Source organism: Amaranthus tricolor, chromosome 7, assembly GCF_026212465.1.
Source record: "Amaranthus tricolor cultivar Red isolate AtriRed21 chromosome 7, ASM2621246v1, whole genome shotgun sequence".
NCBI classification, from domain to species: domain Eukaryota; kingdom Viridiplantae; phylum Streptophyta; class Magnoliopsida; order Caryophyllales; family Amaranthaceae; genus Amaranthus; species Amaranthus tricolor.
This window is the reverse complement of record NC_080053.1, coordinates 6,838,541-6,853,887: the sequence shown is the minus strand read 5'-3', so window position 1 is coordinate 6,853,887 and position 15,347 is coordinate 6,838,541. Positions and strand designations below refer to the sequence as shown.

General features: G+C 36.2%; 2 protein-coding genes across 3 annotated transcripts; both read left to right on the top strand.

Annotated features, from left to right (window-relative positions):
• Positions 1 to 197: 197 nt before the first annotated feature.
• On the top strand, positions 198 to 2,633 carry LOC130817541 (uncharacterized). Of its 2 annotated transcripts, XR_009043817.1 has the most exons (3): positions 198 to 1,880; positions 2,051 to 2,311; positions 2,423 to 2,633. XR_009043817.1 is itself a non-coding variant. In XM_057683300.1 (2 exons), the coding sequence occupies exons 1-2, from the start codon at positions 2,194 to 2,196 to the stop codon at positions 2,617 to 2,619; spliced, it is 315 nt and encodes a 104-aa protein (XP_057539283.1). In that variant the 5' UTR covers positions 1,902 to 2,193; the 3' UTR covers positions 2,620 to 2,633. The 2 variants fall into 2 exon arrangements, 1 of the variants encoding a protein (XP_057539283.1); XM_057683300.1 differs by lacking the exon at positions 198 to 1,880 and having other exon boundaries at positions 1,902 to 2,311.
• Positions 2,634 to 3,025: 392 nt separating this feature from the next.
• LOC130817540 (protein MAIN-LIKE 1-like) lies at positions 3,026 to 7,505 on the top strand. Its single transcript, XM_057683299.1, has 4 exons — positions 3,026 to 3,125; positions 5,326 to 6,663; positions 6,740 to 7,159; positions 7,237 to 7,505. Exons 2-3 carry the CDS (start codon positions 5,923 to 5,925, stop codon positions 6,983 to 6,985), a joined length of 987 nt encoding a protein of 328 aa, XP_057539282.1. The 5' UTR covers positions 3,026 to 3,125; positions 5,326 to 5,922; the 3' UTR covers positions 6,986 to 7,159; positions 7,237 to 7,505.
• Positions 7,506 to 15,347: the final 7,842 nt, after the last annotated feature.

Below are 15,347 nucleotides of genomic sequence, written 5' to 3'. Positions count from 1 at the left end.
TTTTATTTCATCTGGAGTTAAGCAATCCCAAAGTTTCTATTTGATTCGAAAAATAAGAAAGAAAATTTTTTTGTACTCTTTCAAACATAAATCGAGTCTTCAATTATATATATATATATATGTGTGTGTTAGTCTTACTTACTAACATCATAAAACCATTGGTTCTGAACTGCACTAAAGACAAAGATATAGTTAAAGGTCAGTTTCTCTAATTCTTCTATTCATTTTTCTTTTTTCTCTACATTGTTTTGTATTCTGATCTGTTGTGTTTTTATTATTAAAGAATCTTTGTTTAGCTTTTTTACAATCACTAAATGTACATGTGATTATGATGTGTCTATTTTGTACAAAGATCGTCAAAATAAATAAACGAAGGTTATTGGATATGATAGATTTATATTTGAAGGGATGATAATAAAGGAATGTGCAACTGTGACAATGAATGCAACTTTTTTCTTTTTTGCTTTTTCTAGCTAATTAAAACACACAAAATAATTTGAATGGTTATGTCTCTTCACTTGGATTTGTTTCCAGCTACAAAGCCTCCAATCAACAGTTCAGCACCCCCATTTTCGTATTTATCTCACCATAAAAAACTTGGTGTTGGAGTTTTTTGACATGAGTGTGCACTGTAGCATGTTAAGTTCGATGTTCAGGACTTTAGGAGGTGGGTATGTTTGATGTTTGATGTTTGTGTATGAGTCAAGATTATGTGGAGGGGTATATGCTTGAACAAGGTACCAAAACGCCTTAAACTAGGCACCCAACCAGATATAATAGAATATAGGACCTGATAATCTGTGCTTGAAGTAATAGCAATGAAAATAGATATAGAAGATGATGATTATGATGATGATGAAGATCATACCAGGACTCATAGCTGTGTCAGAATAGTTTGCTAGGCTTGTGTTATATTGATTGTAATGGGTTTGGTTTTTTTAATGTTGGATTCTGATTTTCCAAATCATCATTCCTCTACTGTGTTTCTTATTTGTGCTTAGATTTTTATGCATATTTAACCACGAATTTAGGTTCTACAACATAGTAAATTCATAGGATCAACCACAAACAGTTGCTCTAAGATATTAAAACCACAAACAGTTGCTTAGATTTTCTGATCTGAATGTACTGCTGACTTCCTGGTTTTCCTACTGATTTGTGCTTATTTTTTCTAGTGAATGTGCTACTGCTTTGAATTTTCTACTGACCATGATGTTATTTCCAATCTGCTATCTTTCATATTGTGATGTTTCTGAATGCACACTAAGACCAAATCTATAAGCAGCTTAGGTATTAAGTGTAAGTGCACTTTAAGTAGACTATTGAACTTAATACTAATGCCTTTCACACAAGTCATCTTAAAAAAACACACACCAAAATGTTAATGCTTTACAACTATTTAACTAAACTTATTTAGCTATGCCTTCTGCATACAGAAGCATATATCAATAATTAATAACAATAACATGTGAAACAGTAACATCAAAGAAGTAATTGAGCAACTGATTAACATATTCATCCTTCATCATTAGTTGGGTCTACATTACAAAGTTAAATGCTGATGATGAATGCTAGATTCTACCAATTACATCCTACATCTCATAAAATTCCAAAATAAAATGAAAATCATGTTTGAGGAATCAATATTACTATAACTCTTCTATAAAGCTTAAACTTATATGTGAACATAAACCTTTTAAATAACAAGCATAGATCACCCTATATAATCAAGACATATTAAACAAAAAGGCTTGATGCTTCTATGAAATCCAAACATGCATCTCTTGTTTTGCATTCATACAGATCAACAGAACCATGAAGGAAAAGTTCTCTACATTTAATGAGCTATCAGACAAAGCAAATATCCACAAGTTGAAGATGTAAGTCATCGAAAAATCCAGGCCATTTCAATCACCTGGCAAGAAAAAAATACCAATGCCTTGTGTTCCATGATGAAACTATAAGACCTTATTCTATACCCTATTACATTTTGAGAAACACATAAGCTTTAAGAAAGTTCTAAATAGGGATCATTTTCACTTTAAAATAGGGTCATGTGATGAAAGCCACGCTTTTTGAAGATGATATTGAAGCATACGCCGATTTAATCCAACAGAATCATGAATACGTGATCTCAAATCCAACAATCGGAAGTGTGGATGAGAGTATCTAACTACATCTAGGGAATACTAAATGACCTTTAACAGCCGCACAACCATCCCGCCCACAGGTTTTGCAGTTCAGAAAGTTGGACCGAGCTATTTTTCCATTGCAACAATTCCCTGTATTTCCAACGCTTGTGATAGATTTGGTAAATATATGGTGTTTTTGCTTCTATATTGAATACTTAATAAACCGTTTGTATCATGCAATTAGCTTATGTTTAGCGAATTATCTTACATAAGAATATTTTACTTTTTAGATATTTTGGGTATTATCTTCTTCATTGGAGATAGTCGCACTGTTAATGGAGCATATGACCAGAAGAATACTGTTTGTGAAATTATGATTACTGATCATAGGTATTATCTTACGGTATACAACTTTGTGAAGCACATTTCTTTACTTACTTTTGTTATATTGATCAATAACCTTTTCTTACTATTATTTATTCAATAATGTAGCTCGGATCAGCCTCTTACCATTTTTGCTTGAAATGATCTTTCCGACCTTTTCAAAGAGAAGCCTATTGCATACCCCATTTTCGGCTTTACTTCTCTTTGAATAACTTCACACAAAGGTTATACCTCAATAAATCTCACAATATATAGGTTATCTTCTCGAAACCAAAAAACTGTTACTTTTTAATGCATGATTATACCTTACTTTTGCAACTAATAGGTTTTGGCCTATTGACCACAATGTCTTCATCAATGATAACAACGCCACCTGACGAAAAAGCAGATTTGTTGAGACACTGATACAACATTAAAAACATACATCCTACCTCAATTTGAAATTTCACATTAACATAAATATTCTATAGAATGACTAATGCTTTGTAATTATGCAGGGTTACTTCTCATGTAGATGTACTTTGTGAACGCAAAGATCAGATTTCAAAGAGCCGTAGTCCATCAACAAAGCGCCAACTAATGACAATTGCTTTCATCAAGAAGAAAACAGTGAGTCATACAATTACTTCGAAATGTGTTTTTGGATTTGAATTTGCTTTATGATTTTCTTTACACATGCAGCATTCTGTTAAGAACAATCAATCATATCTCTAATTATACTTCTGTGTTGTCATTTGATGAAAATGGATAAATACGAGCAATTGTGCAGTTTTGATTGTATGTTTTGGTTCTTAATCAATTAATTGGTTCAATATTGTGCAACTGATTCACTTGTAAGATCACTAACTTTATGGACAACTTAATGACAGCTATCATTGAGGGAAGTTTTTTTTTGTATGCTATTGTGGTGTTTAATAGCATTCCTACAAACTACTATGAGAACCATATTTTAGAAGTCTAAAATTTTAGCTAGCAATGCCTTTGATATCCCGAGTTGATTTGTGTGGAATACATGGAAATATGGGTTAGAGATTCATATATTTATGCTGCTTTCTCGTGCAGTTTCAATGTGATTTTGCTTTTGTTTTCTGCTGTTCTTTTTTGTTTAGGTAATGTTGGTGCAGTTTCAATGTACAGCTTAGTGCGCTTCTAGCATAAATATTTTTTAAAACAAAAGAACAACTAAGAGATAAAGCCTTAGCTCCTCAAACTTCAAACTTTTTCTTAATACGTCGTGTTGAACTATAATACATGTTTATATTTTCTTAGACTAGCTCTTAGTTTCGGACACCATTACTCACCTATTTGGAAGAACAATCAATGTACTATATGCTCCTGATTTCTATGTAAGTCACTACATCAATACACTGTAAATTTAAATAATACTAGATTTTCATTGAGCTCTCTTTATACAACAAGACCAAATAACCGCTTATGAAGGCATAGCAGTAGCACTAAGAAGTAAGACGATATACATTGAACTTCGGCCTACTACGACGCTAGCGAAAAATGGTGTTCTAAATGCGTGTTAAATCAAATTCTATTGAATCAATTACTTCACAAGAACCGAAAAACAAAGAGGTGTTGGTCCCAACCAGTGCGACGGCACAAGAAATAGCAATAAAAGCGAACACAGAGGACTTCTTTACCTCCCCAACTGAAAAATATTAAAGCTCCCATGTCATACCAACTCCTTCTAAAGTCAACAGTCCACCAAACCCCCAACTACAACCTATTCGAACACCTTCTAATACTTCACAAGAATCCGCTTCAACTTAAGTCGAGCTAAAACTACGTCGGAGTTTAGATTTCTCTCGGTTTGAATCTTCAACTGATCCAGAAGATTCCATCTCCTAATATCCTTCGGTACCTATTAAAAAACATAAGGTCTTTTGTATTTTGAACTTTAAAGTACCTAATCCTTATATTCCGCCACCCTTTTCATTTTATCGCCACCCCCTGAGTAAATTACCATTTTACATTTTACATTGCAATTAAGGGTAAAATTCCTATATATACCACACTCCACCTAAAATTATTCTCACTACAACTAAATACAACTCACTAAAGCTAAATCTCGGAGCAAAAATTAAGTACAATCCCCAAATTATTAATCGAGGTAAGTTATTTTTAATTTAATTAGTTGCAAAAAAAAAAAATTTCAAAACGAGGCGCCCAGATCTGGGCAGCTGGACCCCGGTTCAGGCGCCCAAAATTAGGCGCCTGAACCGGGGTACAGGCGCCCAGATCTGGGCGCCTCGTTTTGAATTTTTTTTTTTTTTCGTGTATTTAGGATTAATTAATATAAATTTTGAATTATTATTGTAAATTTGTATGTTGTAATGTGTAATTTTTATATTTTTTAGTAAATTTTATACATTGTTTTGAATGCAAAAAAAAAAATGAAAGGGAGGCGCCCAGATCTGGGCGGCTGGACCCCGGTTTAGCCGCCTAAAATTAGGCCGCTGAACCGCGGTCCAGCCGCCCAGATCTGGGCGCCTCCCTTTTTAATTTTTTTTTTTCGTTATATTTAGGAATAATTAATTTAAATTTTGAAGTATGTTATTATTATGTTAATGTTATTATTATTAATTTTATTTTTATTATTATTGTGATTGTATTTTTTTTTTATTAAATATATGTTAATGTTATTATAATTAATTATGTTATTATTAATGTGATTGTTATTTTTTTTATTATTATAAATATGTTCATGTATTGTTTTATAAATTATTAGTGTAAATTTGTATGTTAATTTTTTTGTTGTTAAATTATTATTTATCTTTGAATAAAACTGTAAAAATTGTAGAAAATGGCTGGTAATCAAGGAAAAGGAAAAGGTTTTTTTAGGCAATTGTTGAGAGGTAATAGTTCAAGGCCTACTTTACTTAGAGGGGACCCGCATGAGAGGGGGGTGACGGGTTCTGCTAGGAGGGCTAGGCATGAAGAGGCTGTCAGACAGAGTGAGGCCCAAAGGTCAAGTACGCTGAACCAAGTGCGTACTCCTATTGATGACCATGCTGACAGCCTCCAGAGTAGTTGAGGGGTTTATAGTGATGATGATAATGATGCTGATGATGTTCAGTTCCAAGGTACTGAGTGTCGCCAAGTGGACTGGGCTGTTGTTCGCGGCCCCGACGGCAGATTTGCGCGGGGCGGCCCGAGTTCTTCTGCCGCATCTGAGCGCGCAGGACGTAGTTTTGTCGATAATCAGCCCTCACAGTCCACTAACACGGACTGGTTAGTGACATCACCCCAGCCCGGTGGGCCGACAGATACGCGACTGATCCCTAGCTATGGCGAGCACATAGCTAAACTTATTTATGACGGCTCCGAGCGTACGCCTCCGATTCTACAATGCCGTATTAGGAAGAGACCGGTGGAGTCCATCATCGGGCTGAAGGATATGTCCGATGCGCTAAACGATGTTCTACCTACCACTTCCCTCGGCCGACTACCGGTCATTATGCACCAGCACATCGATTGTGCTTTGATATCTGCGTTCGTCGAGAGGTGGCAGCCGAATACGAACACCTTCCACATGCCCTGGGGAGAGATGACGATTATGTTGCACGACGTGAAACGCATATTGGGTATTTCTATTGAAAGTTCTCTGCCGGCTGAGCCTTCGGAGGCGGAGTGGGAGGTTGGTATCACCAATCTTTTCGGGGAGCCTCTGTCTGAGCTTCGGCGTAAAGGTTCATTCACCGGCGGATGCATAACCGTTGCTGAATTGATGCGGCTGTGTCATAGGTCGCAGGCCATGGATACCCAGAAGACAGCGTACTACATGGCTGTCATCGGCTCTACCTTATTGGCGGATAAGTCCAGAATTGGCATGCGACCTCACCCGATACTTGCCGTGAACGACGATCAGCATGACGTGGCCTGGGGTGCGGTGACCTTGGCGTTCTTGTACAAGCAGCTCGGAATGGCATCTAGGGCTGGTTGCAAGACCATTGCTGGATGCCTCACATTGCTCCAGACATGGATCTATGAGTACTTTCCCGCTTTCCGCCCTCATGCTCGCCGAGAAGATGTGCCAAACATGACTAGGGCGGAGATGTGGACACCGAAAAAACCATGTCGTGAGCTGGACAGGTTGAGGGACTGCCGCAAGGTTCTTGATTCAATGACGGAGACTCAGGTACTGTACATTACATTTTGTCATGCATGTTGTTTTCAATTTATAGTATTTTTTTGTGAACTTCGCTTGTATGCAGGTTGAATGGACTCCCTACAATTCTGCTGCTGGTGCGTTGCTGAATGATCACCCACGCACCACCGTAATCGGGGGTATCACGTGCTTTGATTTTGTGGAGGTGTATTTGCCGGAGCGGACATTGCGACAGATTGGGTTCGTGCAGGCTATTCCTCCCGCTCCTATTAGACCAGCCAAGGCTGTCCGACCGGCACACGGTACCTACTACGTGACCTTTCCTTCTTCTGCTGTATATTTGGAGGCATAGAGTAGGTTCCCCTATAGTGCCCGCCTTGTTGAGCAGGGACTTCGTCGGGCTTCTATTCCTTTTGAGGCTGAACCTAATTACGTTGATTGGTTCAAAGTGTGCTCACACCCGTACATAGCCCCGGACGAAGGGCCTACTTCCGGTCCTGGTCCTTCTCAGAGCAGATCTGAATACGTGAGTTTTATTATCAGTTTTTTTTCAGATTTTTTTTTAATGAATTAATAACGGACATTATCCTTTTGTGTTTTCAGTTCCTGAATGAATGGCCCAGTCGATTCGCTCCACTGGCAAGACTACCTGCTAAGGTTGCGGATTTGAACCCCCGTCAACGACATGCGTTAGAAATATACCTTAATGATTGTAGAGATTTATTTGAAGAATGACAAATTTTTAAAGGGCATGACCCTGTATAGTCTGTACTGAAACTATTTTACATTAATTATTGCATTTCTTTTCGTCAATGAATGTCATTCGTATACACAATAGTATAATTATGGATTATATACAATTTATAATGAATGTCGTGTATAAATTCTATGGAGTATCTAAATTTACAGCATCGTCAGCGGTGGTATTATTTGGTTGTGAACGTGGCCCGCGTAGATTATTCCAGAGCATAATCCTCGTACTGAAATGTGTGTCAAGATGTTTGGTGAAATTGTCAGCTGCTTGTTTCCAACTTGGATGGATCGGCGGTAGAGGGGACGAATCGTCGTTCATTAAAAGTTGAACAAAATGATTTCTATTAACCCAACATATATGTATTACTTTATTTACACTATTCACGCCCGATGCTTTCCTTAACGGGAGAATCAAACAGTTGTATTGCGGATTACAGTCAGCAGAACCATAATAAGCAATGGCAATGTTTAGAAATGTTGCTGCAGAGTACAAAGCCATCGGTGCATCCATCCAGTGCATGAAAGGAGCAGGTCCGTTTGCGTGTGAACCTATTCTGAATATAGAATCGTCTAGTGACTCCTGGGATAGATACAAAGTTAGGTATTGCGCTCTATTCATTTGCATTTCCATACTCATAGCACGCCTTAAAAGAGGCCATGCTTCCTCGCCTCCCAGCTCTGTGACGGCAATTGCTCTAAATCCACAGTTACCATCACTTAACACATCAATCCAGTCGAACAAGTAAGGAGGAAGGATAAATGGGATGTTATTAGGCCATGGAAAGTGTGAAAAATCTCGACCTCCAGGATCATCTACAATAAATGTAAATAAAGTTAATATGCGTAAACTGAGACGAATTAATGCAAAAAACGAAAAATATAGTCAAGTACCGGATAAGTTGAAACTGAACTTAATTCCTACTGAGGATTGCGTCTCTCGACCACTAGATTTGCCACTAGATCTCCCGCGGGAAGAAGATCTAGACCCTCGACCGTGAGAAGATGATCTGCTATATTCAAATGAACTTTTTCTCCTTCTCATGTTTTTACTTGTGCTTGGTCTTCCCTTTCTCGGTGGACTAGCGTAAGGCTCAGGTATTTCCGCGCCATCTGGGTGTAGTTCATATTCAAGTAACTGAGACATTCGGCGAACAACAGCGGGATCAGATTTGAGGACTTCATCGACCAGAGATTGAAAGTACTCTTTGTCATTGGCGTTCGGGTATCGTACTCCTTCATTGGTTTCGTCTCCTACCTCTGTGTACCTCAAAGTACTCCAGAATTCATGAATGTCATCCAAATACAAAGCACCATGTGATCCGATGGACATATGTAAATAACATGCACACGGCAATCCATGGGTTTGTTGAAGTACACAACCACATTTGTTAAACACAAAATCACCGAGTTCTAACATGCGGTTATACTCAAGCTGGAGCTGCTCCAAGGCATAGAGAGATACGTGGCGATATAGAGGTCTAAAGTAATGCTGTCGCATCGATCTTGGTACAGAAGACATGGAATCCTGTAGCGCTTGTCGGATTGTAGCTTGCTGATTTGTAATCTGTGCGTGCGCCCTTTTGAAAAGGGTATCGAATGAGCTATTACCGCTACCAAGGTAATACTTAAAAGACGAGTGTTGGCTTTCAACTCTGCTGGTAGTCCGGTTACCCAAGTGTAAACAATCATTCGTCCACGCACGGACAAATTTCTCTCTCAGTGGAATCCATGTTCCAGTCAAATACCGAACGACCTTTTTGTTCCTAACCGACCACGTACTGACTATCACTTGCCATTTATCTTCATATTCCTCGATCGTAGAACTTTCAACCAAGGGGTTCCATCTACTTTTCCTGAATACCCGCCCTTGTTGATTTTTCTTGCCGCCACACAACTTGTCCACCATGTTCTCAACGTCGTTGCCAATATGCCAGATGCATAACAAATGCCGCACATCTACATTAAACAAAACATTGAACGTAATTAAGACATTATCATTAGATATAACCACAATAATGAATCAGCAAAGCCTTTTTACCTGGGAAGACGTCACGAATAGCTGCAGATAAACCTTCGTCTCGATCGGTTACAATGATGCTAGGAGTCTGAGCAGTGCCGAAAATATCTCTCAAACCCTGCAGCACCCACGAATACGACACAGCCGCCTCATCTCGCATCAAACAAAACGCAACCAAGAAATTGTGATTGGTTGGCGTCATTCCGATCACTTCACATAGTGGCCACTTTTGTTTGTTCGTTTTGTACGTTGTATCTATCAGCACAACATACGGCCATGTACGAATCATTTGCAATTAATAGTCTGCTCAATTGCCCTTCGTTATCCAAGTCTGTCCAGACCACATAATTAAGTTCTGTGGCCATATGAAGACAGTGTTGAAGGGGAGTCCTACCCTCCATCTCTTCTCTCCTTATTGATTGTCTAATATTATATATCTGATTCATACTAGCATAAAAACCAGGAAAATTATCTCTAATAGAATTCATAATAAAGGCCGGTTGCATTCTGGTTGCACTAAGCTGTCGTATGTGTTCCCGAATGTCTACATTAATCCTATTTGCCCTTACATGACCATCTCTGTACACCAAAAACGGGTGGTTATGTTTTCCCTTTTCACCAGGACACACCATTACCGTCCAAGGTCTTTCTGGTGGTTTACGACTACTTCCTACAATCATAAATTTACACCCGCAACTTCTACTTTTAGAACCAGGTCGGGCAGTATTATCTAGATTATGTACATCACCCCTAATATTACCATAGCGGTGACATCTTAAATAGACACTAACTCTAGAACGTCCTTCTTTCTTTTTATAAGAAGCACGTGTAAATTGAAAACCGATTGTTATTGCTATCGCATCGGCCCAACTATGTAACTCATCTAAGGAGATAAATTCCCTATCCGTAACAAAGCTACCGGAGTAGTCTACGTTGTCTCCAAAGTTTTCAAACTCCTGCAAATTTGAAATATAAATAATATAAATTAAATACATTAATGACTACAATAATAATAATAATAATAATAATAATAATAATAATAATAATAATAATAATAATGACAACAACAACAACAAATTAAAAACATTACGTAAATAAAAAAATCTTAAAAATTTAAATTTATCAACAATAAAAATTTATACGGAAAATAAAAAAAAATTAATACGGAAAATAAAAAAATAGTACTAACAATAATAATAATAATAATTTAAAAAAAATTAATACGGAAAAAAAAAAAAATTCACAGGCGCACAGATCTGTGCGCCTGAACCATGGTTCAGCCGCCCAGATTTGTGCACCTTTTTTTTTTTTTTTAATTTTCCAACGACAACTTTACGTACCGCATCCGACTCATAGTCGCTTTCGTTAGCCATATTTAACCAATTACGGGTTACCACTTCTTTAACACTTTTTAGAGAGATAATACCAGTTTTTAGAGAGATAGTACCGTGTTTGAATTCGTACTTCATACGCATCTCAGAATTCCATATATATAGACAAATCTTACGCATTAAATTCTTATTAGTGTTATTAAGCGTGATTTACATTTATTAATTAATTTTTAAGTATAGTGGCAATTTTGTAATTTTTTTAAATACAGGGGCAAAAATGTAATTTTACAGGGAGGTGGCGATAAAATGAAAAGGAATGGCGAAAAATAGCATCACCCAAGAAGAATGCTTAATGTTTGACATTACCTTTTGTAGACTATCTTTTGGACACGTGTGCTACATTTTTCCTATGAGTCTCGCTTCCGTCTACATTATGTTGTGTGTTTATACAACTTGCTTATCAATGCATTGAATATTTTTTTGTGTTGCATTTTGAGTAGTTTGATTTACTATCTTGATTTTTAATCGAGAATATGATCTAATACGGATAAAGCTATTTTACTTGCACTAGCTTAACGTATTGATTTTTTTCGTGGAACTCGATTTACGCAAACTATTTCCGTCAAGTTAAATAATGTATCTTGGAGACCGCGTGCGTACCACCCGGCCCCACAACTAATATATATATATATATATATATATATATATATATATATATATATATATATATATATATATATATTTAATAAAATGAAAATTCATTCCTTAATTTTCTCCAACTGGTTATTCTGAGCCAGTCGTTAAAGCGTTGATCAACATGTAAAATAAATGCTCCACTTTAACTAATTCAATACAAACGTATTTGCTGCTATTGTCTAGCTTTTCAAAACTTTGTGATCCTGCCATGTTAGTACTCATGCCAAGCATTGGATATTGATTAATTCAAACAAAACAACTGAAATATATAAGCCACATATTATTCCTTGATTATAGGTTTATTTGAATTATTCTTCCCTATATTTTAGGTGCATTAAAAAACAATATATTTTTAGGAAAACCTATAGTTAGTATAATCTTGTTCATCAAGTAAACCTCTAACTTAACTTATCAATTTAAAAACCGTGTAGTCAAGCTATAAGTTAAAACCGTGTAATCAAGCCATAAGTTATACTTAGTCTAAATTACTTATCTTATAAAACGCTAAACTTAAGTCAATATTTTTCAAATTTATTTCAACACATATTTGGACTTAAATTATTTATCAATTAATCATTTTATATTTAATATGATTTAGGATCTATTTAACAACTACATATAATTACTTAATTTATTTGTTTAATTTAATATGTGTTGAATATCATCACTTAAAGGAGTTGAGTCTTCACCAAATATTGAAAAGATATTGTCTAAAAATATCTAGAAAGCTATTTTGATCAATGTTTTAATCCGTAACATAATACTTTAAAAATCATATCACTTTAGCCTAGTTGTTAAGTGCTTAACAATCAGTGTTAAGTCCTCGAAAACATAAGGCTAATCGCATGCAACACATGAAAACACACAAAATTAATAAGATGCTTATCCAATGTTTGAGCACCCTTGTTTAACACACCTAATTCATGTACCAGGTAGGGGAATCTATCTACAGGCAATGGCTTTATGAAAATATCCACTATTTGAAATTCGGTATGAATAAAGCCAATGATGATGTCCTTTTTTTTTGTAATGATCTCGTATAAAATGATGTCTCACATCAATATGTTTTGTACGAGAGTGTTAAACTAGATTTTTTGTTATTGAGATAGCACTTGTACTGTCACATTTTTATTGACACTTCCTTGTAATCTAATACTAGATCCCTTAGTTGTTGACACATCCGTAGAATTTAAGCACAATATGCACCTACAACTATGTATTCAGCTTCGGCTGATAATAGGGCCATTGAGTGTTGTTTCTTTGATTGCCAAGAAATAAGAAAGGATTTAAGAAACTAACAATTTCTTGTATTACTTTTTCTATCAAATTTATAACCTGCCAAATTAGAATCCAAATATCCAAGTAATAAGAAATAACTATTATTGAGATACCAAAGACCAAGGTCTCGAGTCCCATTTAAATATCTAAAGATTCTCGTTACCGTAATAGGTGAGATTCTTAAGGGTTAGCTTGAAAATGATCACAAACACCAACACTAAACATAATATCAGCTTTACTCACAATTAAATAAAGTAATGAGCCAATCATACCTCGATATAGCTTTTGATCTATAGAGCTACTATCAAGGTCTTGACAAAGAGAGAATGAAGAACTCATGGGAGTCTTCGAGGGCTTGGATTGGTCGAAGTTATACTTCTTAAGAAGATCTCTTACATATTTTTCTTAATTAATAAATTTGCCTTCTTTCTCTCCTTTGATTTATAATCCAAAGAAGAATGTCAATCCCCAATCATGCTCATACTAAACTTTTTACTCATAAGCTCAGAATATTCCCTGATAAGAGAAACCTTTGTAGCATCAAATAAAATATCATCAACATAAATTTAAACAATTAACATATCACTACCTTGAGTCTTAATGAAGAGTGTCTTGTTTATCAAACCTTATTTAAAACCATTTTCCAACAAGTAGATAGAAAGTCTTTCATACCAAGCTCTAGGAGCTTGCATCAATCCGTAAAGAGCTTTCTCTAAATTAAAAACATGTTAGAAACTTTTCATTTTCAAAACCAAGATTTGGAAAGTCTACGTACACTTCTTCATTAAGATAACCGTTTAGAAAAGCACATTTAATATCCATTTGATAAAGCTTAATATACATGAAAGAAACAAAAGCTAACAACATTGTAATAGTGTCTAATCTAGCAACAGTTGCAAAAATTTATTCATAATCAATAGCTTCCTCTTGATTGTAATATTTTCCAAGAAGTCTACCATTGTTACGAACTACATTACCGTTTTCATCACATTTATTGCGAAAACAGCCACTTGGTTCAAATGATTGTTCGATCATTTGGTATAGGACCCAATATCCAGACTTTCTTTCTTTCATATTCATTTAGCTCATTTTGCATGGCAACAATCCATTCAGCATCTTGTAAAGCTTCATCACGAGTCTTTGGTTCAATAAGGAAGACAAAACCATAAGAATCACAATAGCTGTTTGATGTGGTTTGAGCACCGCTTTGAGGATCAATGATGATATTCTCTTCAGGATGAGAAAATGCTTGTTTGAATTTTCTTTTCAAGATCAAAAGAGAAGCTTTTTGTTTAAGTTCAAGGCCTTGAGACTTGTTTAGGGAATTACAATAATTTTGGACTTGTTCACTAGGGTCAGATTCCTTATTGAAGTTGTTAGGGCCTTGAGAACCATTATTGGTCTCCAGACTAGCTACGTTAAGGGTTAAAATGTTTTCCTGCATGTTAGTTTCATTCTCCTTTGATGTTTCATCTTCATCATCATCATGACTTAGTTTTGGATCTGCAAAACCTTCACTCAAGATTCCATTGTCTGTTTCATCAAAAATAACATGTATACTTTCCTCCACAACTTTAGTGCGTAGATTGAATACACGATAAGATTTGCTATTAATAGCATAACCAAGAAAAATAGCTTCGTCACTGTGTGCGTCAAATTTACCAAGGTTATCCTCACCATCGTTATGGATAGAGTATGTACATCCAAAAGATTTGAAATATGAAATGTATGGTTTCCTCCCCTTGAATAAGTCGTAAGGAGTCTTTTTCAAAAGAGTTGTTATGAAACATCTATTGAGGACATAATTAGCAGTGTTAACCGTTTTAGCCCAAAATGTTTTAGGAAGACCATTTTTTAAAAGCATTGTCTTGGACATGTCCTCAAGAGCGCAGTTCTTTTGTTCCACAACTCTGTTTTGTTGAGGTGTCCTAGGAGCAGAGAAGGTATGTGAAATACCATATTTTGCATAAAACCAATCAAAACCAAGTGTTAAACGGGTCGTTCCAATTAGAGGTGTTTAATGAGCCGGGTCGGGACAAATCGAGTCAAAATATAAATGGGTCGGATTGGGGCGGGTCAAAGCCCGTTTAAGTACGACCCACTTTAACCATTTTAAAAAAGTCCATAAAATAGTTTTGGGTCAATTCAACTATGAATATAACAATATCATATATAAATATAAAAAAAAAGTGGTAAAATATTTTTTACAACCTATTCCCATAATTATCCGACCTAGCTCGACCCGACCTGTTATTGACCCAGTCCGCAAATGACTTGTTAAAATGTGACCCGACCCTTGACCCGTTGGGTTGACTCGCCTCATTGAACACCTCTAGTTCCAATGTGTCTACTACGAATGAAGCTAAATCCTTCTCATATAGAATCTGTGGGGGCACTAATCTTGATACATTCTACTGTGAGGGCTCAAATTTTGAACATTTAGTGGCAGTAGACTATGGAGGATACAACCAAGAAAGGGGCCCGGTCATGAATTATGATGGATATGGGTATAATCCCGAATGCGTGACGGCCGTGGGTTATGGTGGCCAAGATCAAGGATATGCTCATTAAGGTTCATACAACAACCAACCCTCTAGACCTCCCTTCAATCCCAATGCTAGCCAAGGAAACTTCAACCA

Excerpts from the sequence above, each read along its gene's own strand:
- LOC130817541 (XM_057683300.1), top strand. The coding sequence starts at position 2,194 with ATGACCTTTAACAGCCGCACAACCATCCCGCCCACAGGTTTTGCAGTT. Across the intron at positions 2,312-2,422 it reads CAACGCTTGTGATAGATTTG|ATATTTTGGGTATTATCTTC; the intron begins GTAAATATATGG and ends TTTACTTTTTAG.
- LOC130817540 (XM_057683299.1), top strand. The coding sequence starts at position 5,923 with ATGTCCGATGCGCTAAACGATGTTCTACCTACCACTTCCCTCGGCCGA. Across the intron at positions 6,664-6,739 it reads ATTCAATGACGGAGACTCAG|GTTGAATGGACTCCCTACAA; the intron begins GTACTGTACATT and ends GCTTGTATGCAG.